Source organism: Patagioenas fasciata, chromosome 2, assembly GCF_037038585.1.
Source record: "Patagioenas fasciata isolate bPatFas1 chromosome 2, bPatFas1.hap1, whole genome shotgun sequence".
Taxonomy (NCBI): Eukaryota; Metazoa; Chordata; class Aves; order Columbiformes; family Columbidae; genus Patagioenas; species Patagioenas fasciata.
In genome coordinates this window covers 25,324,418-25,352,141 of record NC_092521.1, presented here as the reverse complement: position 1 = coordinate 25,352,141, position 27,724 = coordinate 25,324,418, and the positions used below count along the sequence as shown (strand labels likewise).

The window sequence follows — 27,724 nt, the reverse complement described above, 5'->3', positions numbered from 1 at the left end:
CTCCTTCTAGATTTCAGGGGCACGTATAATGTTTTATTTTCTTTTTGTAATTTGCCTAGATTCGGTTTGCTGATTTCCTTTGCTATTTCAAACAAAATTTCATTGCAAAACCTTTAGCATATTAACTTCAGCAGCCATCTTCACAAAGAAACACCTTTGTAAACTGTTGAAAAATGCCTTGTTGTATGAGGCTTCACATATGTCTCAGAGTACTTCATTCTGCCATAACATTATTAGCTCTTAAGATAGAAGCAGGTAAACACGTCACTTCTTCGCTACTGCATTAGCTTGTTTTTCTAGCTTTTGGGAGGGTAAGGGTAGAAGACAGAGGGCGAGACAGGCAATAAGTCACAAGCCAGTTTTTCCATTTCCCAAAACTCTGAAGTTATTGAAAGAAAAAAAAAAATAAAAGAAGAATCCACTTTTCTGTTAGTGTGCTGCATCATTCACTCTGAATTAAGTTAGCAATTAATTACAAGGATTGCATCAGTAGCAATCAACATATTTACTCAATCCTTTTGAAACATATTTTTAAGTAACCAGAAAGAATATTACTGTGAGCCTTTAAGGCCTACAAATGTTTCATAAGCAACAACTTCTTAAACTAGTAATTAAGACGTTAGGAGACCATAAAGGGGAGTAGTTTTATAAAATATGTTTATTTCATAACTTTATTCCTTTTTACATGTGTTACTAATTAAAGTGTTTTTAAGAATTTTTCAAAGTCCTGTATAGAAGCTTTGGCAATCTCTGTACAGAACACCTCATCGGGCAGGGATACTAGCTGGTCCAGAGAGATGTAGCTGGGTTGTGCTGGGTCATACTGCGCTCTTCCCAAGAAAGTAAGAAACATATGTCTCTCTTTGATTCGTAATAGTTTTGAGTTGAAAACCTAAGAAAAAAAGAAAGAAAGGGAAGAATGTTTTAGGCTGCTTAAATTTCAGATTCTCATTAATCTAAAAGAAGAACATTTTTTAGACAAACTGAAGATCTAGGAAGAAAACAACTGATTTGCATCCTTTCTCATTTAAATATCAAACACCAGGTAGGGTTACATTTATATATAAACTATCTAAATTCTAAATAAATGCTTCAATACAATATGCTGAGGTACACGCACAGGGGAAATAGGGGAGTGATACAATTGTCTTAAGCATGTTAGGTTTTTTGTTTATGTAACTGCATCACTTTTGAGTAACCATAGCAAAGAAAGTGGAGAGGAGCCATTCAGAAACAGGGAGAAGGAATATCTAAGTATTTCCCCTATACTATCAGAAGTGTTTATATACACAGTCAGATTCAGCTGAGCATTGTTACAAGGAAGAAACCAGCAGGTGACCACATGGCATAATACAAACTAGTGAATTGCACAGCAGCAATAGAAAAGGTGAGTGGCTGCACCTCCTGTCATTAACAAAGCCAAAAGGCACAGTGCAGTGGTTCAAAACAACCACTTCTGCTACACAGCAATGCCTACCTTTCAAGATATTTGTCATAAAAAGAATTCTAGGCAGTCTAAGGCAAGAACAATGGTAAGGGAAACATCAAAGAAATCACTGGAACATCTAAAAACAGAGAAGTAGGGAAAACAAGAGATGTACATTCTAGTCTTAACAGCAGAGATCTGCATTTCTGCACAGTGCAACTGAAGAGAGACACTGCTTTAGAGAAGATAATAGTGAAAACATTAATGCTAAAGCAATAAAAGTGAGCAGAGTTTTTACTAAAAAGGAGAGACTAAACTACTGAAGGATTTCATAAGGATACAAATTAATTTGAACTAGGACAGAAAGCAAACCTACTGGTCCCCTCCTCTGCCTTCCTTAAATTTTAAGGAGGAGTCAGAAGATGGGAAAAAACCTTAACCACCATTTATGGAGCTAGCTGACAGGAAGGGTAGTTACAACAGCAGCTGTAACATCACTGAGGATTTGACAAAAAAGTTCTATATGCCTCCTATTTTCAGCATTATTGTCATTCAGGATAGAAGCAAGAACAGATTGAGATAAGCAGGCAATTCTGAATGCGCCAATTAATGGCCAGACTACATACAGACTGAGTTGCACTAAGCCATATCCTGGAACTCAGAGCTTTTGAGGATAGAAGAACAGGGAAAATAGGTGACTGTACCAAGAACAAGTAACAGAGGAAACTCTCCACTTCCGCTTCTACACAAAGGGAAGAGAAATAATGAGGTGAACCACCACAAAGCCAACAATATGACAACTGAGAAGGAAGTGAACAAGACTTGTGGTCACTTACTGGTCAAGAAGGGCAAAAGTGACATATAGACAGGAGTTATAGCAAGCATCCTTGTTAAGTAAAAATATATTAAATAGCAAGATGAATTAGCAAAATGCTGGGGAGTAGTTTTATTTCCCCATAAAATTTTAAGTTAGATTCCCTACTAGACTTGCTTTAGGAAGAAAATCATTGCAGTTCAGAAGTTGTAGTATGTGCTTTCTTTTTTAGCCTTTTAAGAAGCTGGTGTGACCCCATGTCAGTGTTGGATGTGACTAATGCTTTCAACTTTGAACTTGTGAGGAAATAACAGAAATAAGGAGAAAGGGAAAAAGCAAAATAGTCATCAAGAAACTAATCTATTTTCACCCCTCTGATTTTTTAGCTATTGCTGCAGCAACAATATGTTCAATGACAATCTGATTACCTAATGGACAGAACTTGTACTTTTAAAAGACATTTTCAGATCCTAGAATCTATAACATTTATTTTTAAACTAGACAAATGTGAAATAAATGTTTTTATATGTATGTTATCTAATGAACAGATCTTCTGCATGATCTGTCTTCCTATGTGTTTCTTAACTAGGTAAGATTTCAGGATAAGGAATCCTTAAACAGGCAGTCATCTCTCTTGCATTACTCCAGAAGAGGTGAGCATGACTACTTCACTGAAAAACTTAAAAATTCACAAGACTGGGTATAGTGGAGCCACACATGTCAGAAAGAAAAGAAGGACACTTCCACACTGGCATCCTCAATAGTTGCTGAATTGCTAATAAAAGTTATCCCAGTTAGAGTAAAGACACAGACAAGTTGAAAAATTCACATGTAAACTGCATAAGACCCCACCTTCAGCACTGAACTAGTGAAACAGCTGTGCAAAAAGCACCTACAGTTTATTCCCAGATTAACAGCTCACCTGAGGGAAACGAGTAAGCATGTGGTGGGGAATGCCCATTATGTTGTGCAAGTAGTCAAATGTCTGTTTGAGTCTCTTTTTACTTGCAGTTAAAATCTTGGGGGTTTTAAATACAATCTGTTGAATTTCATTACGTTGAAAACCAAGTTCAATCTGACAAACCTGAAAAAGAGCACAATTTTATCTTCAAAAGTCAGCTACAGCAAACTTAGCTTCTTTTAACATGCCACTGAAATAAACGAATGCAAAATTCTTCTGTCTTTTGTCACACAGCAACAAGAATGGAACCCATAATAATATCTGCCACTCCAGTTCTTGTTAAGTTAGACAGTGCAAATTATTTATCATTCAAGATTAAAGTGTAATTTGTTTATCCCTGAAGTAAAGATGACTTCTGTGAATGCAACACATTTTTCAGCTTGTCTGAGATATGAACAAAAAAGCTGTGTCTCTGTATGCATGGCAGTTACAAGTGTAAAAATTCTCCCCCAAGAGTCTTTTATCAGTTTCAAAACGAAGCTGTCAAAAGAGACTGACTTTCTAGTTGTGGAGCTGTTGAGCTCTGTAAAACACAGCAACCAAATAGCTAGTGATTACTTTTATTAATGTGTTATTTGTTAACATATCCAAGCTATATTTTTATATTGGGGAGTATAATTTCAGTTTTGTAGTCTTCACCTGAAGTCTGTTGAACCTGAAAGATATGTAAAATATGCAGTGTTTCCAATTTATTTTACAGTTGCTTAATGTCTAAAATAAGATGTCTTTTTCAGAGACTGCTTTGACTTCAATTATGGTTTCCCAAAAGGAAAGCAAAGCACATTTTTTCAATAAAATCATGAGCACTCCTCCCAAAGTGCAGAATGACAAGCAGTTCATTGAGTTGTTGAGAAAGGAATTCAGCATACAAGAGTGTCTGGTAACTCAGCCATTTCTTCTGTCCTCCAGTGACATTTACAAGCAGCTTGTTTTCACTCATGAAGTGGGTGTGCTTGCCAGTCAACATAACCAGACTTTAAAATCCAAATCAGGTACTTCTTCAGCTAGTAAAAAAGGTGGTATTTTTTCTATTTTAAAGTGCTAAGACTGCAGTTCTTTTCCAAAACTGCCTGGCAAATACAAAGGGAAGAGCTTAGAATCTGCATTTTGAAGCTATTGTACCTCAGGACTTCCAGATCCTTACATGGAATTGTTTGTAGAGGTGTCTATAATCAAGTCCTTCAACTCCTGGTTCTTCCTTATCTGCTTTATAAATATTTGCATATCACAAGAAATACTAATCAACTAAGACAGCACTCAAGTATGAAGAGATGTGTTTGCACTATAGTGGTGTCTTCCACAGATCTGAGTTGGGAGTGTTAACTTACTGCATTAGGATGCATAGCTGAGAGTAAGGTCTGATGTTAAATCAGTGGAGATGTATAGCTGGCCCTGCTGTAGAGGTAATTCTGGCAAGAATCTTGAGCTTTTCTTTTCTACTCTGTGAAGTGGAACAGCTCTCTCTTGACATGAACGGTGAGCTCAAGTGTAAATTGCTTTGACTGCATTCAGCTTGACAGCAAACATTAAATACCCAGTAACTCTCCAGAACACATATGCTAATATCCCTACTGTGTAAGCCCAAGCAATATTCAACATACTCTGTATGATTCCATCAATAGGCAGTGATAATGCAAGCTTTTCAGTTTTACCCTATAAGTGAATCTCTAATTGTGCTTGATGAAACCTTCAGAGGATGGAATAAGCCATCCTTTTGCTCATTTAGTCCATGATTGGTACCTTCTGACAACCAGTATCAGCTGCAGCAGTCGTTTCTAAACAACAGCCCACTCAGAATGACGGATACCAGCAGATCACTTCTGAACTGCTGGTACATGGTTCCACTTTGAGTACTACTTGTCCACCACCAGCTTAGGACATACAGATCTGAACCCAGGCATCCAACCTCCTGAAAGGCTGGAGGCATCTAAGTATCAATAAATTCTAATAGTGAGGACCCAAAAATCCTTTCTCTCTCTAGAGCACGTTAAAGATAAGGATGCTACACTATATGCTTGTTGGTGGCTAGGCAAGATAGTCACATAGAACTGAAGATCTTAAAAACACATCCATTATAATATACTGAATCCCTAGCTCATGGAAACAATGTTCATTAAAAAGAAAGCACTATTAATTGAAACAGTCTGCTACTTTCCAGTCTCCTCCCTTACCACACACACATTTCACATTGCAAGATTTCCAGTGTTGAATAGTTTCAGAGCAGTGAGTCTGTCTGAAAATCATATATTTTAATTCATAGTTATGTATTATAGGATAATGGGATTTTTCAAATTGTTACACTACATCATGCTGTTTGGCCTAGATGGCTTTACAGCACAATAATTAAACCAATACACAGTTACATTTTCAAAAGGGAAAGGAGTCCCTGTGGGTCTGAAGTTATTTACTCAACAGTTGTTAATAACGACCATCTGCTATCAGACAATAGGTGTCAAATGCACATTTTGGCAGACTAGCTACCTGCCAAGAGGAAAATAATCAACTGCACATTTCTTGTTCCTAAATCCTCATGGACAATCCAAGTTAGCAAAAAAACATAATAATTAAGGGGGGGCAGGAAGGAGGGAGCAGGCACTATTTTTCACTTGTTGTAAAGAAATGGGTAACCATTTGTGTCATCAGATAGCAACTTTTGGCAGGAAGGGACCCAGATGCAGTTTCTAACATACATCAGAGTAGATGACAGAAAAAGATACTGCTCCACATATGCTGTAAGCTTGCAAGCTATAGAGGGAAATGAATTGTTTAACAAAATCCTCGGTTATTTTCTATCTCCACTGAAATGACATCATTGAATTATTTCTGTGCAGGATTCTCCAAGCATTTTATCTCTTGACAACTCTTAAACTATGTAGATACACAATACACTTTTAGTATCTACTAATAAGCTCACCTGAAGATTTTCTTTTACAGGCTCTAATTTGCCAGTCAGTAGCCTTGGAAGACGGATTACCAGATTCTTTGTCTACAATTAGGGAAAACACACAAAGGAAAGATTATTACAGAAAGCTTGTTTGTATATCCATCTGTGAAAGAAAGACAGAGATCTCATATAAACTTTTTTTCCTTAGTTGGAAGAGGGATGCACTGTCACTTGCATTTTCTCTCTACCCCAAAGATGAGTTTGCATGAAGTAGCAGTATATTAAGATGCAAAAAGTTACTCAAAAATATTCACTTTGAAAACAAAAAGTAACAGTTATTGTAAAACAGACAGGAAGAGGGAGTGAAAGCACACCCCAGAAGTAGAAAGCATGCTCAAGTGCCCAGTCTCTCTCAGTGCTCAAGTTCTTTCTTCCTGCCTATTTTTAAAAAAGTAAACAAAACACTACCTGATGGAGGCTTTAAAAGGATTTTTCAGCTGCAGAGGAATTTGTCTACCTCAGGATCTGGTTAGGCCATAGTATTACGGTAATACAAGAAATTACTCCACATCCTCTAAGCTATGTGATCACTCGTAATCTGCCTTGAGTACAAGGCAGTGACTAAACCCTTTTCCAGAGAGATGTCTCACCTCAAACACTGCAAGGCCAGCAACAGGCACTGTGACAGCTATGATTGTGCAGCTGACAGAAGCCAACAGAGGAACACCAGATTCCACTGGGAACTGGACATTTACTAAAATCCCCAGCTACTGCAGGAAACAACAAACACTGCCCACTTATTCCAGGAAATTCTAACTACTACTTCCTCTGAAGATCCTGAGGCGTTGTGCCAAATACCTGCCAAGCATGTAACATGGTAAGAACTCTCAAGCAAACCCAGGAGTTACTCTTGGTGAGCAGAGCGTATGATTTGGCATTTAGTTTGATATGATATTTGCAGATTAGACAATTTTTCACCAATGAGTTAAGTATGTTACAGGATCTTGAAGAGATGAAGAGAGCAAATTGATTTTCTAAAAGTTTCAACAATGGATTCACTCGCCTGATCCACCTCAGATAATAAAACTGGACACTCACATGCTTGTTTGACAATAATCTGCAGCAGATCTTCAAGAACTGTATTTCAGGACCTCTGAATGTTAGATGTCCATATGACTTCTACACACAGTAAAAATCAAGCTATCCTCCTGTAACCCTCTGTATTACCACCAGTAATGTCACTGCTGTTTGTGGATAACCTTGAAATACTCGAAGTATTCATGTTCCAAGGCCTTATGGTTGTCACTAACAAAGTACCTAAAGACTTCAGTATCTTTACCTTTTTTATACTAAGACCAAGTTCATTTTTGAAGAAACCCAGTCTGTTATCCAGTCTTTCCACTGAAAACAACAGCAAATATGGAGCTCTTGAGACCATCTGAGCAATTTCTGCCTCACCAAATTTTTTTGATTTTAGGTAAGCCACTCTAGAAAGAGAACAAAAACAAAATAAAATCCAGTGATGAAAATTTTATTGCCTCCATTTATTCAGTACTTGCTTAAATTCCTCAGTGATATCTTATAAACGGACAGATGTTCTAGCATTAACATACAACTTTGCCAAAAATAATTAGGGGGAAATCTGCAGTTATCATAAAAGCAAAATACCATCCCTTCCAATTAATTAGAAGTAAAATAAACCTCAGAGCAGAATGTCAATACTGAAGACAGATTTTAATTCCTTCCAGCTGTACTTAAGCAGATAACTATGTTAACCTATGTTTAACTACCAGCCTGTCTCCTAGATTGCAAACACATTAATAGATCATCACAGAGTATGGACAAGAAGATATACACAGCTTTTTGCTATTTTAATGAATTCCATTTCTACTGCTGAAAGAACAGAGTACTATACCTCATACATCCCTGTTTTGCCAATAGCACTGGAGTAGAAATATCACACAAGAATGCCATCTGTAGAAACATTGTCCAAAAAGACATTTCTAAATCAGCTGAAGTTACTTTTGTTACTAGGTCCCTACTTTCAGTCACTGGTCCAAGGATTTAATTACAAAACATCTGGTTGTCAGAAAGAAGAAGGAGCTCATTAAAGTTTTTATGTTTAACAGAGCTTTCTTTCCTTCCATCTCAAAACTTTTCCCAAACTCTGTTGAATTTAGTGAAAGTGAAATCCTATTTCAAGTGCAGTAGAATATTACCACAGCTCTGAGAAAAACAAATGGGGGGAGAAATATGGCACACAAAATAAAAAGAGACATAATTAACCCACATGCCACCTTTTACAAAGAAAATCCAAAACTAAACTACAATTTGAAGAGGTTTCCTTTGGTTATAGATAAGCATATGCAAAGTATTTGCTGCCAGATGAACTTAAGAGTATACAAGAACTGACTTATATGGCAGTAATTAAGATACCAAATAGACTGCAGAATATCCTGCAGAAGCAGATATTCAGCACAAGATGGGCTATATTGTTCAATCATGTCTTGTGGAGAGAAAAAAAAATAAAAATGCATTCCAGTCACTACAACCTCCCTCTCTTTCAACAAACTCTCGAAAATGAAGTCACTACAAGCAAAAAACCTCTAGACAGAATATGCAAGAACAAGCTCTAGAGGACTAATTCCTAACTGAGCAGGTATGCCAACACAGAAGGTAACAGCCTTGGCACCAGACAAGTTCCACTGAGGGAACTTACTGCAGGAGCCTCAGAGACAAGCAGAGGTTAGGAGAGAGAGAAAAATGCAGAACACAACAATAAACAATTGGCCCTTCAAAAAATATCCCATCATGTTTTGAATGCTGCAGCTTGGCTACACTGCGCTTCTGACACTCATTTTTTCAAGGGCACAACTGCCAAATATCCTAGAAACATAGCTAACTGAGCAGATAAAAACCAAAACCTTCTGGTTGTCCTGACTCCTCTCCACTTGTTTTCTGTTAACAAGTCATTTTAAGATTCACACCTGGAGCATTTCTTTGCATCCTGGAAATAAAAGAAGCTTAAAAGAGGGATGGCAAAATTGTAATAACTTGGCTCTAGAAACTGGTACATTAAAGAAGTACAATCATCCAACCTGATCAAAGTTTGAAATAAATTTGTGAGTGTTGGCAACAAGGTTAGCCTTTGGTCTACTACAGGGGTCAGCAGTTCTATGTGGTATGTTAACAGTTTTAAGTCATCATTAACAATACCGTAAAACAAAGCATCTGGTGCAGCTGCAGTACAGACGCTGATTTGCAACTGTCAGAATTGTTATGAATTATGGAATGTTTTGACTTTTACAATGTTTATCTGAAGTCAAACGCCAAATCTATTGAAATTTGTGTTTTGTTTCCTGGCAACGTGGAATCCAATAAAACATTCCAGAGTGATGTAACCAATACCATGTCCATCTGCACCGAAATGTTTACGCAAAGGTGATACTCGGCTTTCAGAAGACAGCTATCCGAGACACATTCACTTCACAGCCTGCCATACACCCTCTGCAGCACACTTACTTTAAAGCTTGCAGAAAACCATTCACCAGTGCCAGAGATAAATTTACTGAAGAATCAAGCCGCAGAAAAAGAAGAAGAAATTGGATTGTCCTGTTCAGCCTCTACTACCAGGCAGTGTCACAGGACACTCACTGAAAAGCTAATCTGACTTCACAGGACAGTTAGAATGTTTATCATAGCAAAAACCAGTCTCTTCAGAAGAGTATAAGCAACTCTGACATCTAGACTCAAAACTACTGCTGAAAAATGACACAAGTTTTTTTTAGATATTGTTTCTGAAAGGCCACTTACTGAACAGGAAGATGGAAGAAGAGAGGAGAAAGAAGAAAACTGGATCTGTGTTAGACATGAGTCTAGTAATGTGCCTGTTTCCAAAAAGACATATTTTCACATTTCTGTCTTGGACAGCTACTACATGCAAGAACCAAGCAGACAAGACTTTATTTTCTGGAATTTTTAAATACCAAGACGTTTTGAGTTCTTTACAAAGTGTGCACACACACACACAAGTTTTGTAAAAGAACTGTTGCATTAATGCAAGCCTGTCTGGAGTAATTTCACAAATAAAAGCCAATTTTATGGACTGAGGAACAGTATAGGTCCATGCAAGTGTGAACACACACAAAAATTAGTTCATTGTAGTCTTGTGTTCAGTTTGAGCTGGACAACAGGGAACAAAAAGGTCACCAAAACATTCTGCTACTGTTAGATGTAAACACAGAAGAGATCTGTTCTGCTTCTTTTACTGCAGAATTCACAAGGTATGGGTAGACATATCATCTAGAAGAGCAGTTTCAAAGCATGACTGAAGAGGTTAACATTGTTCTACAAATTTAGGTAAAGCCTCAGGGACTGACATTTTGGAATCTAAGCTGACACAAGTAAAGCATGTGGCTTAGGATAGCAAACTGCTCCCTCTGTGGCAGAGAAACAGGGATGAGTAGTAAAATTTGTTAATGGGTCAGTTTTCAGGTGTATCAGTGTCAACTCATGACACCATTACAGAGAGCCAAGGATCCAGTGAGAAAAGAAGGAGTAGGAGCACAGGTTCAGACAAGGTTAAGCCAACTGGGAAACTAGATCTTCAAGTCATTTGAATTTCTGTTTGAAAGGCTTACCTGGTTTCTAAAGCTTCTAGATCTTCACCAAGAATGTATGGATTTTTGGTTAGGAATGGTCCCAGCTGATTGTCTTCTACACCCACATCCTTAAGAAACAGAAGTATCTTTTTTATATCTTTTTCAAAGTCCAAGGTCAGTAAGAGTTGACCAGCCTTTCGACGTTTCTCCACTTGGGATAAGTCAACTCCTATAGCAAACAAAATTAGAAATTGTTTTAATTAAAAACACAGGCCCTACTTCCTCTAAGTGTTTCACGAAGGCACATTGAAATTTATAGGACTACTAATTTTTTGGACTGATTTAGCATACTTTAATTGCTCAACACAGCAAGGTCACACCACCTTAAATATTGTGGAAAGATTCCAGATCAAAAAATAAATGCAGCAGAAGAGTGTAAAATGACTGCTTTTTTTTAAGGAAGACATTTGCAGTGAATCCTGCATGTGAGGAATCAAGTATACTAGCTAGTGCCACACATAGAAACCTGCTCTTGTTGCATAGAAGTCCATATGCAAGGAACTCCCAACTCCATTTTACATGGGAAAGGGACAATTTTGCAGTGAAGTGCCTTTGGATAGTGGCTCACACACAGCAACTGGTTACTACGTGGGGTCAGATGTCCTTCTCTGAAATATTTATTTCTCCAACCCCCTTCTAGTGTTCCTTGCACTTTTGGGAAACAAGGTGGCCAGCAAGCTGAAGCTCAGCTATCCCTGCACAGTCCAAGTGCATTTTGATGAGAAGGTTCTCTTCCATCCCTTTCTTCTTGCCTCTCCAGTTTACTGTCCCCACTTCTACGGTTCTGTACTCCTTCCTTCCTTTTTAAAGCATCTTTAACCAGCACAAAAGAACAAAGATCAATAAAGTTACACAAAGTCCTCCCCATCTCTGGAAGCTGTGCGAGATGTCTCCTTCTAACATCTACAGCACTAAGGGAGTAAAACAAGTCAGCTTCATCTTCAAGTAATATGGCACTGCAAGTGAGTCAGGCAGTCCTCTCTCTTTTTCTGTTTACCCTGGACAACATTCTACTTCTTTTAGCCATTGGTCACTGTTCCTGCTTTCAAGTTTACAAAGCAACCAGTAAGATCAAAACACAAGTTATAGAATCTACAAAGCTCCAGACACAGGCAAACCACACAAACAAAAATCACACATACCTAGGTGGACAAGTTTTGCCAGGGTTTCTGAGTGATCAACATAATCTCGGAGCGTGGATGAATGAAGGGGAAGAAGCGGTTCTGCAATGATCTTTACAGCTTCTTCCTCAGAAATCTCCTCCAAAGCAGATGAAGGTGGGACATCATCCCAGTCTAAGAAACAAATATAGAAGACCCAAATGCATTTTGTGAAAGACAAAAGTTGCTCCCACCAAACGCTACACAGATCTCTTAAAATCCATTTAAAACCACACGAACACTGTGCATGAGATGAACAGCCAATGTATTATTATTTGAAAATGTATGAAAACAAACTCTACTCCCAGTTCTTGTCTCTATTCCATCTCCTTGTCACTGCACATCAGCTCTTGCTTATGTGGTCAATCTGAGCACAGAACTCAGCAAGCCTGCCTTCAGTCTGCTGCCTTGATCACTGCAGACAACAGATCACATCACCTTCTTGTAAAAGAATCTGCTTTCATGTCTTCACAAAGGCTTCTTGCCTGATCATATCCAGATCAAAGGCTACTGCAAAGACTATTTTTCTTAATCAGACAAGGCCACTACTTCATGCCTCTTCTGAATATGATACCTGAACTGCAGTTGTTTTAATTTTCAAGGCATTTCACAGCCAGCTCCAACCAAACTATCATGTCTTATCCATTACAGAATGGTTGCTGACTGCCACCACCTCTCACAGCTAAAGAAATCAAGCTCCATTTCCCATTCATTAAGGTTTCCAAGTGGACATCATTATGCTTGTTTCCCTTTAAGTGTTCCAAGTCACAGAGCTCAATGTCTTTTTAAAAAAATATTTCTCTAAACTGACCTATTTTTCCACTGACAGAAGCTTGCAGCAGCTAGATCAAGATTACCGTTTGCAGGCTGGCTGCTAGCATCCACCTCAATTATCAAACTGATTACTGATCAACAGCCCTAATTATAAATTCTTCAGCATGGGGATCTGTGCCCTGAACCTTCACACAATGACTTCCTAGAAACTAAGATAACATTTTTCCATGTCAAGAAAACAAAGCCACACCAGAACTACCAAGTCTGGTTCCAAAATAAGTAGGATGATCCTAATATTTTAGGAAGAGTTGCACAGACCAGCTCAATAGCTGTTGAAGGTCTTGCTGCTTCTTTTTCACAAAGCCTCAGAAGCAAAAGCACAAGAAAATGTTTTCAGCAACATTTACACCTTAAACAGTAATAAGAACTCTCTAGGAATCTGTACGGATATCAAGTATTTTCTTTCCACTTGTTGAGGACTGAAACCAATATATACCAATGTCCATTCCAGGGGCATAGATGCCCTCCTTTCGCCACTCTTTAGACCTATCAGGAAACATACCTCAAGTTAAAAAAAAAAAAAAAAAAAAAAGAAAAGTTAGCAATAATGTTTATTCCATTATATACACTGCCAACTGGGCAAAATGGTCCACACACACATACACAACAGTAAGCCTGCTGGCAGCTAAAAATCTGGCATGTGCAAACACATACAGGCACCGCAGGTGCAGACACATACAAGCTGGCTGACCTGTCAGTTCTGGTGCAGCACTGTTTCCAGAACCAGCTGCACAAACACACGGATCTCAGTTGCAGCTCTGAGCCACCCCAAAAATAAGCTCTGCAGGATCCAAGTTGGCTGGGCTCAAAGATGAAACTGAACATACAAGACTGCTTGGTAATCCAGAGCAAATTTCCTCAGCATATTAGAATTATTTTCAGAGGATGATTTTTTTTTTTTATTCTCCCTTAGATATAAAAGTAGAGAAAAGTGAGGCAATTTCCTCAAAGCAACAACACCCAGGTGACCTTGTATCTCTTTCCTCAGAAAACAGTTTGACAGGCATTTCTCATCAAGGCAGTGCTTAAGCAGGCTTCACACTCTGCCGCCTCCTGTTGTTCATCTCGATAGTTTACACTGCTGTGTCCTGCGAGCTGTTTCAGGGCTGGCCTTCCCTGCCCCTACTCAAAAATACCACCCCAAAACTCAGCAAACAAAACAATTTATTTTGTACCAGTGCAACCATGACGGTAAAGGCACATGCTCGCCTGCTGCAGGTAGAGTTATGAAAAGCCCTTGAAACAGCAGCTCCAGACTGACATTTCTACCCAAAACATTATGTCTTTATCTTCGCTTAAAGGTATTGTTTATATGCTAGAGTGACCACAGGAATTCTGCTTTAACTGTGGGACTAAAATCAAGTGAAAGTCAGGAACTTCAGATAAATATTTTAGATAGACAGGCCACAAAAGGAGAACCAATATAAATACTGACAGCATGATTCGGAGATTTGTGAGAAATGGTATCCCTAAAGCCTCTTACCTTCATACAGTACTTTCGCATTCAGATCAGGTAACATTTCTGCTTTTGGCTGTTCCTGTTTTACTGGTGAAAGCAAGTTACTTTCAGGAGAAGAAAATGATCCATCCTTGGCACTGTCAGGTGGAGAACAACTTCCCACAGACACAAGCCTGCACGCCTGCAGTCTCCACGGAAGAACGTCATTTCTAGAGGGCAGCAGAGCCGAACTGGCGAACCCACGACCCGCCTCTGCAGAGCTGCGGCCCCTCGGCCTCCCGGGACATCCCGTTCGCAGCAGGCAGCGCCAGCGGGAGACCCGCCGAGCCCACACCGCCATCCTGCACCTCAGCGCAGCATCCTGCGGGAAAGAAACGGCTGAGGGGTGACAGAGTTCGCTGCTCCACCGCGCCCGCGGGGCTGGGAGTGCGAGCGATAAATCCCTGAGCATTAAAGCGGGGATTACTCCCTTCAAAATGTTCAGTAATTGCCTTAAGACTTTAAATAAACAGAAAAGCCATAACTGAGGAGCCGGCTCCGAACGCCACAGCTCGCTGCCCTGTCCGACAGCCCTTCCCTTGGGAGCACGGGGGAAGCCCAGCCGGGACCCAAACCCTCCCGGAGGGACGGGGCGCCCCGCGCAGAGCCGTCACCTCACATGCCGCCACAGGGCCGCGCCGTGCTCACCAGCCCTTGCTGGCCTCCCCAGGCCGGCAGCCTCTGCGTACAGGCTTGCGTCAGAGCACACCGCTCCACAGGCAACTAGCCCGGCCCGCGGGAAGGCGATTGCAACCGCGGCCGCAGGCCAGGCTAGGCCTCTCCGGCCAGTCCTAGGAACCCGCCAGCCCCCCACCTGCTCCTCACGCCGCTCCTGCGCGCGGCCCAGCCCACGTGCGTGTACCCCCTCCCCGCCCCAACTCAGGCGAGACCATTCGGGAGTACAGAGAGGGAGGAGCAGGCTGAAAAGGTTCCTTCCCACTGCTTGTTCGAAAGGGGCGGTGTGGCTCCGCTTCCCCCCTCCGCCCTCTGTCCGTTCTACCCTCCCTCACCGCGTGGGCGCGGGGCGCCGCGGGAGCGGCAGGGAAAGCTCCGCCCCCCGGCGAGGCGGGCGCGGCGCTTCTCACCACAGCGCCGTCGCTTCAGCGGGCGGCGGCGCGGGCGGCTGGGCCGCGCTGTCCCACTCCACCCCACCCCACCCCACCCCACCCCACCCCAAGGGAGCCAGAACTGAGCTGAGCTGAGCTGAGCTGAGCTGAGGGGAAAGGGGGCGAAATGGCGTCGTGCGTGGGGAGCCGGACCCTGAGCAAGGACGACGTGAACTACCGCTTGCACTTCCGCATGATCAATGAGCAGCAGGTGGAGGACATCACGCTGGAGTTCTTCTACCGGCCGCACACCATCACCCTCCTCAGCTTCACCATCCTTAGCCTCATGGCCTTCGCCTTCACCAGGTGCGCGGCCTCTGGCGCCGCCACGGAGTTCCCCCGTGCTGCCCGCAGCGGCCCGGGGAGAAGGGGGTTCCTGGGGCGGGGTTGGGGCCGGGGTCGGTCCCCTGGGGTCAAGGACGAGCAGCGCGGCGCTGGCGGGCGGCGGTTCCTGCTGGGGTCGGGTTAACGGCAGGGCTGGTGTGGGGCCGTGACTCTCTGTAGGCGCTGCGGGCAGGACTGTTGCATCGCTGCGGGTTGGGGAACAGCCTGCCCGGGCGCCCTCTCTTCGGACAGCCGTTGTCCTCCTCTGCTGCCTTTCCTGAGAACTTGTTGATCATTTTGTGGCTCTCTGTTAAAGGCATTACCAAAATGAGTGTGTGTTTCAATCAGTTGCCAACAATAGCTCTTATTAGGCTATCAAAAAGCTTAACAATGACATCACTCAAGTAGATAATTTACGAGGAGTGACTGTTTTGTGTCATCGTTTTTTACGACACGCTTTGAGGCCCGTCACACCTTGGCTTAGACCCCAGTGTTGACATGCTTAGCCACATCCTTTCCTCACCGCAGGAGCAGCTCTGTGGACTTTGCCACTGCGGTCATTCATGGAAATAAAGCTAAGAATGGGCACAATTATTTCCACGAACCTTATTTTTAAACAAAGGGTATAGCAGTGCAGTCTGAACGGTATCTTGCAGTATTTTGCTAAGTTGTGCATACTTTTTCTGTTTTGCCTTCTGCTGAAAAGGGCTGTGAAGAAGATGATGACATCATCTTCCTTTAGGCTAAATCATGCAGTCCTTGAGCAAACTGATTCTTGAGAGGTTTTAGCTGAGCTGTGCTAGTGTTTTGGGCTCGTTTACACTTCTGTGATATTGTCTGTACACAATGACAGATTTCAACATCCTTGTTGATTAAACTGTGCATTTGACAGAAGAGTATTTGTCCCTAGGCCTGAAGTACAGTTCAGTATGTAATCTTCTATCTTATTCTGAAAATCCAAATGTATGGTTTTTGTCACCGTTATGACAATAGTGGTCAAGCCTGTCTTGAGCTGAGGAAGGAGAATAAGAAAATTTAAAATAGTGTAGCTTCAAATGGTCTGAAGTGTGACTTTTCTTGTTTCAACTTGTGTATGACCCCCAAGGAAGATATTTTTGGTGAACACATCCTTTGTTCTACTTAGGTAACAAGATCTAAGCTAAGGTAGAATATCCCAGGGATCCCTTCTTAACTCTTTAGTTGGAGAAAAGGAGACTGAGGGAAGACCTTATCAGTCTTTACAACTACCTGAAAGAAGGTTGTAGTGACAAGGGTATCAGTCTCTTTTTTCCAGGTAACAAGTGATAGGACAAAAGGAAATGGCCTCAAGTTGCACCAGGGGAGGTTTAGATTGGATATTAGGAAACATTTCTTCACGGAAAGGGTTGTCAGGCATTGGAACAGGCTGCTCAGGGAAGTGGTGGAGTCACCACCCCTGGAGGTGTTTAGAAGATGTGTAAATGAGGTTCCTAGGGACGTGGTTTAGAGGTGGACTTGGCAGCGTTAGGTTAGAAGTTTGACTTGATGATCTTAAGAGTCTTTTCCAGCCAAAACAGTTCAATGATTCTGTGTTTCTGTGCTCGTAATACAGTGTTTAATTAGAGACTTTTGCTACAAGTGCTCCACTTGTCCTGTCTCCTGGTGCCCAATCACTTTTGTCATTATAGGGCTAATTTAGGTCAAGCTTGTGAGTTACTAAGGAATTGTCATCTATGTATGGTTCTGAAGGATTAACGGAATTGATTGCTCACCTTTGGGGGTGGAAAGTAATTTTGCTGTTAATTCTTTCAAGCAGAGGATAAGCCAAGCAGCAATTTCAGAATTACAGGGTCTTTTAGGCCCAAGCAACATTGCTTCACTTCTGAGGCATTTGTTTGCATTTTTCCAAGAGGACTGCTAGCTTTTCTTTCCATTTGTCTTGCTAGCTTTCTGACTTTGACTTCTTCAGTTTCATTTCCTTCCCTCTGACTGTTTCTGTTCTGCGTCACTTCCTGTGTTTAAGTACTGGTTGACTTCTCTTTAGCTTCTTGGTTTCTCATCTTCTCAGGTTGTAGAAGCTATTTTGACTTTTTTTTTTTTCTCCTGTTCTTCTTCCCTCACCCCCTTGCCTTCTGCTATTTCCAACTGTTGCAGAAGTTTCCTAAGTCTCCTGGGTGATACCAGAGTGCTGCCTTTGTTGTCTTATTTGGGATGCTACCCAAACCATATGTACTCTTTGAGAAGCTGGGGGAGGACCTAGTTCCCCACATGCTTACAGTGTGTGGTCCTGGATCTGGTCCCTCTATTCACATCAGTTTATTGCTTTGAGTCTCTAGCGACTGGGTTCATATTTCTACCTCTTGGGCACAAGGTACTGTAGACTTGCCAGTTAGGTGTGACAAGTGATTATTTTCTTCCCCTGTGCTGTCAGTTGTTCCGTAGCTGGTCAATTTGTTAAGCAGGGGGTTTTCTATGATACATTCATACTGATCTTGTTAAATAATTTTTTTTTTCAGGAACTTCAGCATAGGCAGAGGAAATTCTACTTCCCCTAAAGCCTTTATTGTTTCTTCTATAATTGTTTTATGTCAGAAATATGTGGGGGTTCAAATGAGCTTAGAAAATGCTTTTCCCGTGGATGTACCAAGCCAGAAGGTAGGGTCTCCCTTGGGATCACTGAGAGCAGTTGATGCTGTCTTGGAGCTGATAGATAAGGGTGAAGCTGAACTTCAGATAGCAGTAATCTTCAAGTAGCAGTAATAATAATTATCCAGAAAAAGAAACGTGAGTGTGTTTAACTTCTCCATGTTAAAGTGGGTGGTAGAGGGTATTCTGTTTTTTAAAGCACATCCTTGTAGTGCTTTTGACAATGGCTGCAGCTGCCTTGGTTATTTCCTGCTAAATGAGACAGACGCAGGATGCTCTGCTTCCAGGCTGTGCCCTGGAGCAGAGGCATGGAGCGGGTTCAGCTTTCCCTGTCCTCTTCCTTCCCACAGACAGGGACGTGGCCTTCTCTGAGCCTGAGGCAGCCAGCAGGAGGGCAGCTGGGTGCTGGAGGGGATATTTTGTACAGCCAACAACAGAATGGAGGAGGGTGACAGATTGGTAACTTCTGGTGTGAAGTTGCAGGGGTTTATGCAGGAGTAAGACCTATGAAGATGTAGGGCTGTTTTTCATGTTCCCTGATTAATGGAGTTGATTAAACTGGATTATTGTGCATTTAGGTTTGATTTGGGGAGTTTATGGAACGTTTTTCTCCCCAAACACACTCTAAATTCAGTGTCCTAACTATTTTTTCCTCAGTTGATTATCCTCATGTTTTTTTATTCATGGTATAATAACTTACTAGTTTACATTTTTGTAATGTACCAGTGTAATGTAGTGCTCTGGAGCAAGGAGAGGAGCAGGAGGGAGAAAAAGGTTATGCAGTTATTATGTGCTTTGTTGTTTTTAGTATTTCTTCTCCAAAATGCCACAAAATTGGAAAGTGTGCTGGTAAAGTGCGTTTAAATTGAGAGAATTTTCATCTGTCCTCCCACACAAGCATTAGAAATCTTTTTACTGCATGATTGCTTATATTTCAAAGTCAGCATCAAAGTTCCTAAGGCTGAGTGAGGAGATGATTTAGCACATTTTCCTCATTGCAGCTTGTTGTGATGGTGTCTTTCCTCCAACAGTTATTTTGCTTCCCTGTTTCTTTTCGCATTCCCCAAAATAGCTCTTCCAGGCAAACACTATAATTCTTATCCTAAGTAGGGCACAATAGTGAGTCTCTTGCCCCCACCTGTTTTTATCTGCTTCTGGCAAGAAGGTTGGATGTCTATCCTTTTTGAAAGGTATCTGCAAGCCAAAATGAAATGTCTCCACCACTCACTTGGAACGAAGTGCAGTTTAACGCTGCATACGTCCGTATTGATCTTGCGGAGAATTGGTGCTGATGTGACTAGAACAGCTTTCCTGAAGCTAAGTGAAGAATCCTGATGTGCAAAGGTGAGGACCCACATCAGGTGGTGTGACAATTAAGTGATGTGATCATGGTGTCCTCTTTTTTGGCCCACTTGGTAGCACTCATGGCAGCATGTGCGTGTGTGTTATTTGCACATGTTAAAAGAGGAACCTGGCTTTGCTGTCTGAGCCATCACAGCCTGAGGTTCTCGCTGGGAAGTGCACAGGATGGCATGAGGCTCTTGAGATTGCCAGAGGTGCCAGAGTCAAGCTCTGGAACTTGGGGTTTGTAGCTGGTGTAAAGTGTCAGCCGGTGCAGCACACCTGCTGGGAAATGATTGGTAAATCTGTGCTGAGCTGGTTTAAAAACAATTGCTGTGGGGGGCCCTTGAGTCCTGCAGAGAAACCATTCATGTTTAGTGGACTTTTTTCCTGCCATACAGTTAAGCTAACACAGTGCTTACATGCTTCTCAATTATGAAAGTCTGTGGTGGAGCTGTTAAGGTTCAGTTTTGAAGGAAAGGGAAATAATTTGGCAGAGTGAGAAATATTTTGTAAGTGCAGCAAATATCTATTGTGGAGTGCATTTATGCTGTCACAGATTCTTTACTGAACCATCTAGAAATGTGACATGCTGTGCCAGGAAGAGCTTTATCCCTCTGAAGTTTGATGGGATTTTTTTGGTATCGTGGACTGGGAATAAATACAGGAATATATTTAAATAGATAAACTGGTCTTAAGTACATGAAGATTACCCATATAGTAAAACTTTGAGTTGTAGTGGGAGATACATTATGAAATATTAGCTGTGCATATTATGGTAGTCTGAAGTTTGTTTCTGTTTGTATTACTGAAGTGTCCTAGAAGCTGACTGCTGGTTAGAAGACTTGTTTGGGCTTTTCTGTTAATCTCACCATTGTGCACTATATTCTACCTGCCTGAAAAGAAAGCTCAGTCATGTTTGTCTTGGCATTCCAAACTGAATTCTTAGGTCTCTCCTCTGGCCATAATATGACAGCAGCACAAATAATACATTGTATTTTATTCAGAGCTTTAGCTTAATAGGTCTGAAAGCAAGTCCGTATTTTTCCCTGGCTCTTTTAAGTTTTGGCTTCTCTGTTACACACGGATTCTAAACTGTGTAATCATACTTTCCAAAGGCTGATGGTAATCATTATTTCCCCCCTCTCTCCACTCACTTCAGGTATTTGGCATTGGGACCAAGCCAAGGGAAGGGAAAAGGATTGCAAGTAGCACCAAAAGAGCAGAGGAAAACCTAGGAATTGAAGCCAGGCTTCCAGAGTTTTTGGTCTAGGTCTTTGTTGACTGTGTAAAAGTACTTTTGATTATGTTTATGTGAATGTTAAAGCAAGAAGATTTCTTTTTTTCCCCATCTTATATTAAATTTAGTCATTACTTCTCCATTGACTGGGAGGAGTAGCTGACACGCCAGAAGGCTGTGCTGCCATCCAACGAGACCTGGACAGGCTGGAGAGTTGGGCAGGGAAAAATTTAATGAAATATAATAAGGGCAGTCTTGCATCTGGGCAGGAATAACCCCAGGTTCCAGTATAAGTTGCGGAATGACCTGTTGGAGAGCAGTATAGGGGAAAGGGACCTGGGGGTCCTGGTGGACAGCAGGATGACCATGAGCCAGCACTCTGCCCTTGTGGCCGGGAAGGCCAATGGCATCCTGGGGTGTATTAGAAGGGGGTGTTTAGTAGATCAAGAGATGTTCTCCTCACTCTCTACTCTGCCCTAGTGAGACCGCATCTGGAATATTGTGTCCAGTTCTGGGCCCCTCAGTTCAAGAAGGACAGGGAACTGCTGGAGAGAGTCCCGCACAGGGCAACAAAGTTGATTAAGGGAGTGGAGCATCTCCCTTATGAGGAAAGGCTGAGGGAGCTGGGCCTCTTGAGCTTGGAGGACACTGAGGGGTGACCTCATTAATGTTTATAAATATGTAAAGGGTGAATGTCAGGAGGATGGAGCCAGGCTCTTCTCAGTGACAACCAATGATAGGACAAGGGGCAGTGGGTATAAACTGGAACACAGGAGGTTCCACTTAAATATGAGAAGAAACTTATTCACGTTGAGGGTGACAGAACACTGGAACAGGCTGCCCAGGGGGATTGTGGAGTCTCTTCTCTGGAGACTTTCAAAACCTGCCTGGACAGATTCCTGTGTAACATCATCCAGATGTTCCTGCTCTGGTGGACTAGATGATCTTTGGACTAGATGATCTTTCGAGGTCCATTCCAATCCCTGACATTCTGTGATTCTGTGACTTCTAACAATGCTTATGGCTTGTGTGTATTGATGATATGTTTATCTTTCTGATAAGAAAGGGATGCCCAGAAGTGCGGAGTGAAAATCATTCAGTGCAGCTACTATCCTGACTTGTTATACAACCAGCATGCTTATTTCTTATACTTATTTCTGTGTAGTCTTTATTTAAATAGCATCATATCTTCAGAGCCTTTTAACTCCATCTTTATAGTGGTCTTTAATACTTTGATGTTGTCTGTCTCTTCAGGGATGATTCTGTCCCGGAGGACAATATTTGGAGGGGTATCCTTTCTGTGATTTTCTTCTTTCTAATCATCAGTGTTCTAGCTTTTCCTAACGGTAAGTAAGGTTTATACTGTTTAAACTTCACTTCATTTGAATTTATTTTTATTGCCACTATATTTTTTTTATTTTTATTGAAGTACTACTTTAAAATGTGTTTTTTCTTTTATGCTTTTGAATTCCTTTATGTTAAGGAGCAGTCTAAAAATGGGTTGCAATCATACTGAGCAGAGATAACAGTAAAATGCGAGTTATTTATAGCTTGTCTGTGTCTAACCAGGAAGTCAGGTTTTCCAAACCAGTGTCTCTATTTGCAGGTGACAGGTGAGCAGCTTCAGCACAGGTTGCTAAGTAATGATACTGCCAGATCCTTAAATGATGTTTAAAAGGAGTCTTTCTCAGTGTGTTTTAACAAAAGTGTCATTCTACAAATTCTCAGAGATGTGACATCTTACATAAATCACCGTACCAGAAGCTAGTGATAGTTAGAAATGTTCTGAGTTGCATTACAATGTAAAACCACAGTTGCTCAGTAGAAATTTAAGTTGAACGAAAGTTCTGGTAATTGTGTGAGGAGCAGAAAGTGCAAAAAGGTAAAAAACCATGTGTGACACTTCATTTTGTGGAGAAAATGCCATCTTCCTATTTTCATTTATTTATTCGTTTTTAATTTTGACTTACTGGTGGCAGCAAGAGCAAAGTTCTTGGGGCAAATATGAACTATGTCAGGATTGGCAGTGTTCAGGAAAAGATAGTGATGGTGCTCATGTCAGCTCTGTAGTTCAGAGCTGGGACATATTTTTCTCATAGTTTAAAAATCATTAAAAGAAAATTAAAAATACATTACTTTTCAAAAAGCAATCCCTGGAAAAGAGTGTCAGAGAAGAATGAGCTTTATACACACAGTGGTGAAAGAGCGGTGTACAGTGTCTGCTGAAAATATCTGTTCAGCCACTTCTTGCTACCTAAATATATGATTCATTTTTAGAGGTTTTCCAGTTTCACCAGACTTACCTTCTCTGCTCTTCACACTAACGGAGAGGTTTTTAATCTAAAAAGTCAGTTTAATCACTGGCTCTAAAGTAAAGAGCACAAGTTTCTTGCTTCTTGTCAGATATGTGATACTCAGTTTGGAAGTTTTAGGAGGCCTGTTTGCTAACATATCATGGTCACCTAAAGGCTTAGCACCATGCTGCTTTGCTAACACACCTAAATTTGTATTTTATGTCTTAGTTGGAAGCAAGGTGTGTGTGAGCTGTAGGCCAGAAACCAGATCAGGAGATCCTTAGGTGACAACTGAGATGTTGTCTGCTGAGCAAACAGCATATTACTGCTCTGGAAACAAGTCAATCAAAATAATGGAGAATTTTGTCTACACCTTACTAACTGGCAGCCTTCTTTTCCTTTCTGAAATCTGCCATGACCATATATATATATTTTTTTTTTAACAGAGCTCCAGTCTTCAGGTGTATTACGTAGTTTGATGGAGAACTGATCCATGCCAAATCCTTGTATGAGATATACTCAAAAATAGATTATGTGTTTCTTAGTGACTGTCATCTAATAGGCTTTTTGTTTACTGCCCACAGGACCCTTTACACGCCCCCACCCTGCAATATGGAGAATGGTTTTTGGTAAGTTTAAGTTGTGTTTCTGACTTTTTCAGTGCTTCTGCAAGGCTGACCATTTTAACTTTCAGATTAATGGAATTGTCATGAAACATAATTGTATGTCAGACTTATGTGAATGTCACTTCCCTCCCACTTTTGAGCAGTTGCTAATAATCTGTTCTTAATTATGTTTGAGAATGACATTGTAGTTACTCTGTGTCAAGATGGTGTAAATTAAATCAGCAGAAAGGGATCATTCATTCTGATACCCTATTTTAATTCTGTTTTGTGTTTGTGCTGCCTAATCTCCCCCATGCCCTTCCTGCTGTCATCTCTTCCCACCCCAAAAATTTTTTATAGCTACTGCATTTACTGTCTGAATTCTAACTAAGTCCAGTTTAGCAGGGTGCTTCTTTTCATTATTGGCAAAATATTCTATTGCTTGTTTATTAAATTGTATCATTGTGTAGCTTAACATATATTTATTGATATTCTCAGTGTATATATTCATATTCGTAATTTATAATTTCAGCAAAAATACCTGTAAATAATAGTTGCATTAATAGTTTGGAAAATAGTTCTATTAACTATGGAACTTACTGAGGTATATCCTGCTTCTTAGACATCTGAATTACATTACAAAAACATGAGGAATTTTATTTTTAAATAATTCAGTGTTCACAGAGCATATCCTAGACTTCAAGTACATTTACAGAGAACTAGGTACATTTGATTTAAAAGCTGATCTGTTTCTTTTTAGGGGGACTGAATGTTTCTCTCTCCCGCCACCTTATATAGCTAAAAATAAGTAGCCTCCCAAAGTAGCTGATTACTCATCTGTTGACATTGAGAAGATACTGTTGATTAGATAGTACGTGTTAAAGATTCCTGCTCCTTGTGAAGTTTGGGAAACAAAGGTCCTACTGCTCGTTTCAGCAAATGTAAATTAAAAGGTCATTTTCAATGTTGATACTGTTAGAGCTGGACCCCCCTGTACTTTCAACCAAAGACTGCGTGCAAAATCAAGAGCCACATTTTCCCTGTGTAATTGTGCTTCTTCTGGCATTGCTTTTTTAGCCATGCTTGAGGTCTTGGACCTGTTCAGTAGATGGAAGGCAGGAGTAGTGTGTTTTCAGCATTTCAGGATGTACCCTTGCCTGCAGGCCGTACTTGTAGTAGTTTGACATCTGTTTACCTGATGTGTTTTTAGGATGTACTGCCGAGTACACTATATATACTTCCTGTTTGTGTGTGTAGCTGAACGGAAGTTGTTCTCTAGCATACACTGTAGATTGATAACATGTGAGTTCTGGTTATAGTTTAAAATAACTTTTTAGAATTGCCGTAGTTTATTTTGGATGGCAGATTCTAAGTTTACTCACATTAATCTTTCTGCCTTCCTTGACGTTGCGGCAGGACACAAGTGGGTTTGAGTGCTAGAGTATGGAACAAGTATTTACATGCCTCTTCGAAATGTGGTCTTCGATATCTGTAAACTTGTGAATAGTATAAAGATATGCTCCCAACAGCAGTTTCATCTACTCATCTTCTAATGAGTTTTTGTTTTCTTTTAAAAAAAATCCATATTCAGATGTTGGGAGGAGAGAGGCAGTAGTCCCAAATGCAGAAGTGTTTCATAATTTATAATGGTGTGAAAACAAATCATAATTGTCTTTCTCTTTAAAAGCTTCCAACAGTAAATATTCTAGCTCACAGGTAATTCAAGCATGCATTAGTTTATATTTATAACTATTCTTTATTGCCAGCGTAGTTCAGAATTGTCAGGCGGGATTATTAAATTGATCTTTGTGTTGAAATCTGCATATAGGCATAGGCACCTGCATTAGTGAGTCGAAGAATACTAAAAGCCAAAGGAAAGAGCTAATGCAATCCTAGAGTCCTAATGTATCTCTTAATAAAGAGCTTCCTGATCACAGCCCTGTGCTACTGTGTCTTGAGTTCATGCAGTCGAGCATGTATCACTTGAAACAGGAGGTGATATGAAGGGCTGAGTGCTCAGAGATTGTCATGTGACTTGCGTCTCTTGAGCATTTTTGCATGTAGCCACTATATGTGGAAAACTTGTTTGTGCAAACCAGGCATGTATGGAGCAACAGTTTGAAACCAGCTTTTTGGACTCTCTGTGTCCCAAGGAGATTTGTGAGTGAACATGATTTAAAAGGTTCTTCTTTTTGCAGGTCTCAGTGTGCTCTATTTTCTGTTCCTGGTGTTTGTGCTCTTCCTTAACTTCGAGCAGGTAAAAGCTGTGATGTACTGGCTGGATCCTAATCTTCGATATGCCACAAGGGAAGCAGATATCATGGTATGTATCTATGGCACTTTATGGGACGTTTTGGCTACTTCAGGCGTGTTTTACATGAGTGGGAAGGGGTAAATCATAAGTGATGCAAGTTTGTGTCTCTACTTGACAGATTCAATGAGCCTTTTGTATCAATTACTGTTTCTTTACATGGAAATCAATTGGTGTGGAAAACAGTCTTCTCTATTTTTTTCTAATGCAGATGGCTCAGATGAGTGTGCAGTCAGGAGTGTGAGATATGTTTGCACTGGGATGGCTTTGGATTCCTTTAACAGATATGAGCCTGGATACTGAAAATAGGCTTAGCAAGGTAGTATCTAAATGAGGTCTGTACAGTATGTGTCCCCCAGATCAGTTGTGTGTTTTGTTTTTTTTTTTGATGCCACAATGCTGTACTCAAATAACTTTGGTCTTGCCTTCTTGCTGTGAACTTAGTACATGGCTGGTACTGGTGCTGTTGGGAAGTTACTTCCACAGACCATGATCTGGAGTGGTGTGGAAGGCCAGGCTTGGTCTTCGCCTTAAGGAGAGGCCTCCAGCACAGGAAGCTGAGGTAGTGAAAGGAGGCTGGGAGAAGTATGTGAGGTATGTTGGAAGACAGGCAGAAAAGGGTAAAGTAAGAGTTGCCAGTCCTGTCCTCTTGTCTATCCCATCAAGTTACTGCCCACCACCTGACCAGCGTGCTTCCTTGCCCTTGGGTTTGCGCATCAGTGCACTGTGGCCACCTGATGTGTAGTATGTACTGTTATTGGACTCGTGCCTCAAGAGGAAGGAAATATAATTGATTATCTTTGGCAAGTAGCAATTTACTGCATATGCAAACTCCTACACAACACCTAATCAGCAGTGGCTTCAAACTCCTGCCGTGTAGCACCTAAAAGTGAATGGCAATATTTGTAGTGCAGTAAGCTTACATTGGCTGATTGATAGTCAGGGCTCCCTGCCTGGAAAACTCTGGATGCTTCAGGTGTTGCACCTCAGCTGATCAGCAGTACGTGTTGTGCAACTGCAGCATCCAGAGTTGGGCTGTGATGTTCTGTTCTACAGGAGCCGTGCAGTGGTGGTGAGGCGTGGGCAGCCTGCTGTTAGGTGGTAGGAGGACACATTGCTAAGTAGAGCATGAGCAGGGGGGTTAGTGATGTTGCTGAGCAACAAAAGGGAGCTGACACGAGGAGTCTGTTGCTAAAGCAAGTCAGATTCACCTGGCTCTCCTGTCGTTTAAGTTAGAAATAAGTAGACTCAAGTCAGGGGAGGACTGGTATTGCTACTAGCACAGAACCAAAGTGCAGGAGATTTCCTGACACTGAGCACGCTGTATTACTTTGCCATCCTGATACTGTCACTTAAAGTTGGAGTAAATTTTTAAAGTGCAACTGTAATGAAGACTGCAGCTTGATCTTTTGCACAGGGCTGGCAAAGTTCCTTGAATATTAAACAAAGTTTAACATATTTCACTGTATGACTGAAAGAGCCGCAGCTGGCAAGATGAGATAGAGGGCAAAAAAAGCCCCAGTAAAAATGAAACAAAAAAGCAAGAGTCCTGAAAAAAAAGTCTACTTTTGGAGTAACCTCATTGTGTTCACGCATCATAGAATTTCAGGTATCATGGTGTAGCTAGGAGCCTGCACCTT

General features: G+C 41.1%; 2 protein-coding genes across 7 annotated transcripts in view; one reads left to right on the top strand and one right to left on the bottom strand.

Annotated features, from left to right (window-relative positions):
* Positions 1 to 640: 640 nt before the first annotated feature.
* On the bottom strand, positions 641 to 15,320 carry MTERF3 (mitochondrial transcription termination factor 3). 4 transcript variants are annotated; one of them, XM_071803926.1, is made up of 8 exons: positions 15,129 to 15,320; positions 14,224 to 14,560; positions 11,889 to 12,041; positions 10,726 to 10,915; positions 7,425 to 7,572; positions 6,116 to 6,187; positions 3,163 to 3,324; positions 641 to 892 (listed from the first exon to the last, which is right to left on the bottom strand). In XM_071803926.1, exons 1-8 carry the CDS (start codon positions 15,129 to 15,131, stop codon positions 698 to 700), a joined length of 1,260 nt encoding a protein of 419 aa, XP_071660027.1. In that variant the 5' UTR covers positions 15,132 to 15,320; the 3' UTR covers positions 641 to 697. The 4 variants fall into 4 exon arrangements, with proteins under 4 accessions (XP_071660027.1, XP_065687415.1, XP_065687414.1 ...); XM_065831343.2 differs by having other exon boundaries at positions 15,053 to 15,167; XM_065831342.2 differs by lacking the exon at positions 15,129 to 15,320 and adding an exon at positions 14,853 to 15,046.
* An 87-nt stretch (positions 15,321 to 15,407) lies between these two features.
* Positions 15,408 to 27,724, top strand: part of PTDSS1 (phosphatidylserine synthase 1) — a 33,016-nt gene continuing 20,699 nt past the window's right edge. For all 3 annotated transcript variants that reach the window (XM_071803925.1, XM_065831529.2, XM_065831528.2), the window contains exons 1-4: positions 15,408 to 15,650; positions 22,129 to 22,220; positions 23,753 to 23,797; positions 25,972 to 26,096. In XM_071803925.1, coding sequence (XP_071660026.1) covers positions 15,472 to 15,650; positions 22,129 to 22,220; positions 23,753 to 23,797; positions 25,972 to 26,096 — 441 coding nt within the window. In that variant the 5' untranslated portion in view covers positions 15,408 to 15,471. The remainder of the gene's footprint in view (positions 15,651 to 22,128; positions 22,221 to 23,752; positions 23,798 to 25,971; positions 26,097 to 27,724) is intronic.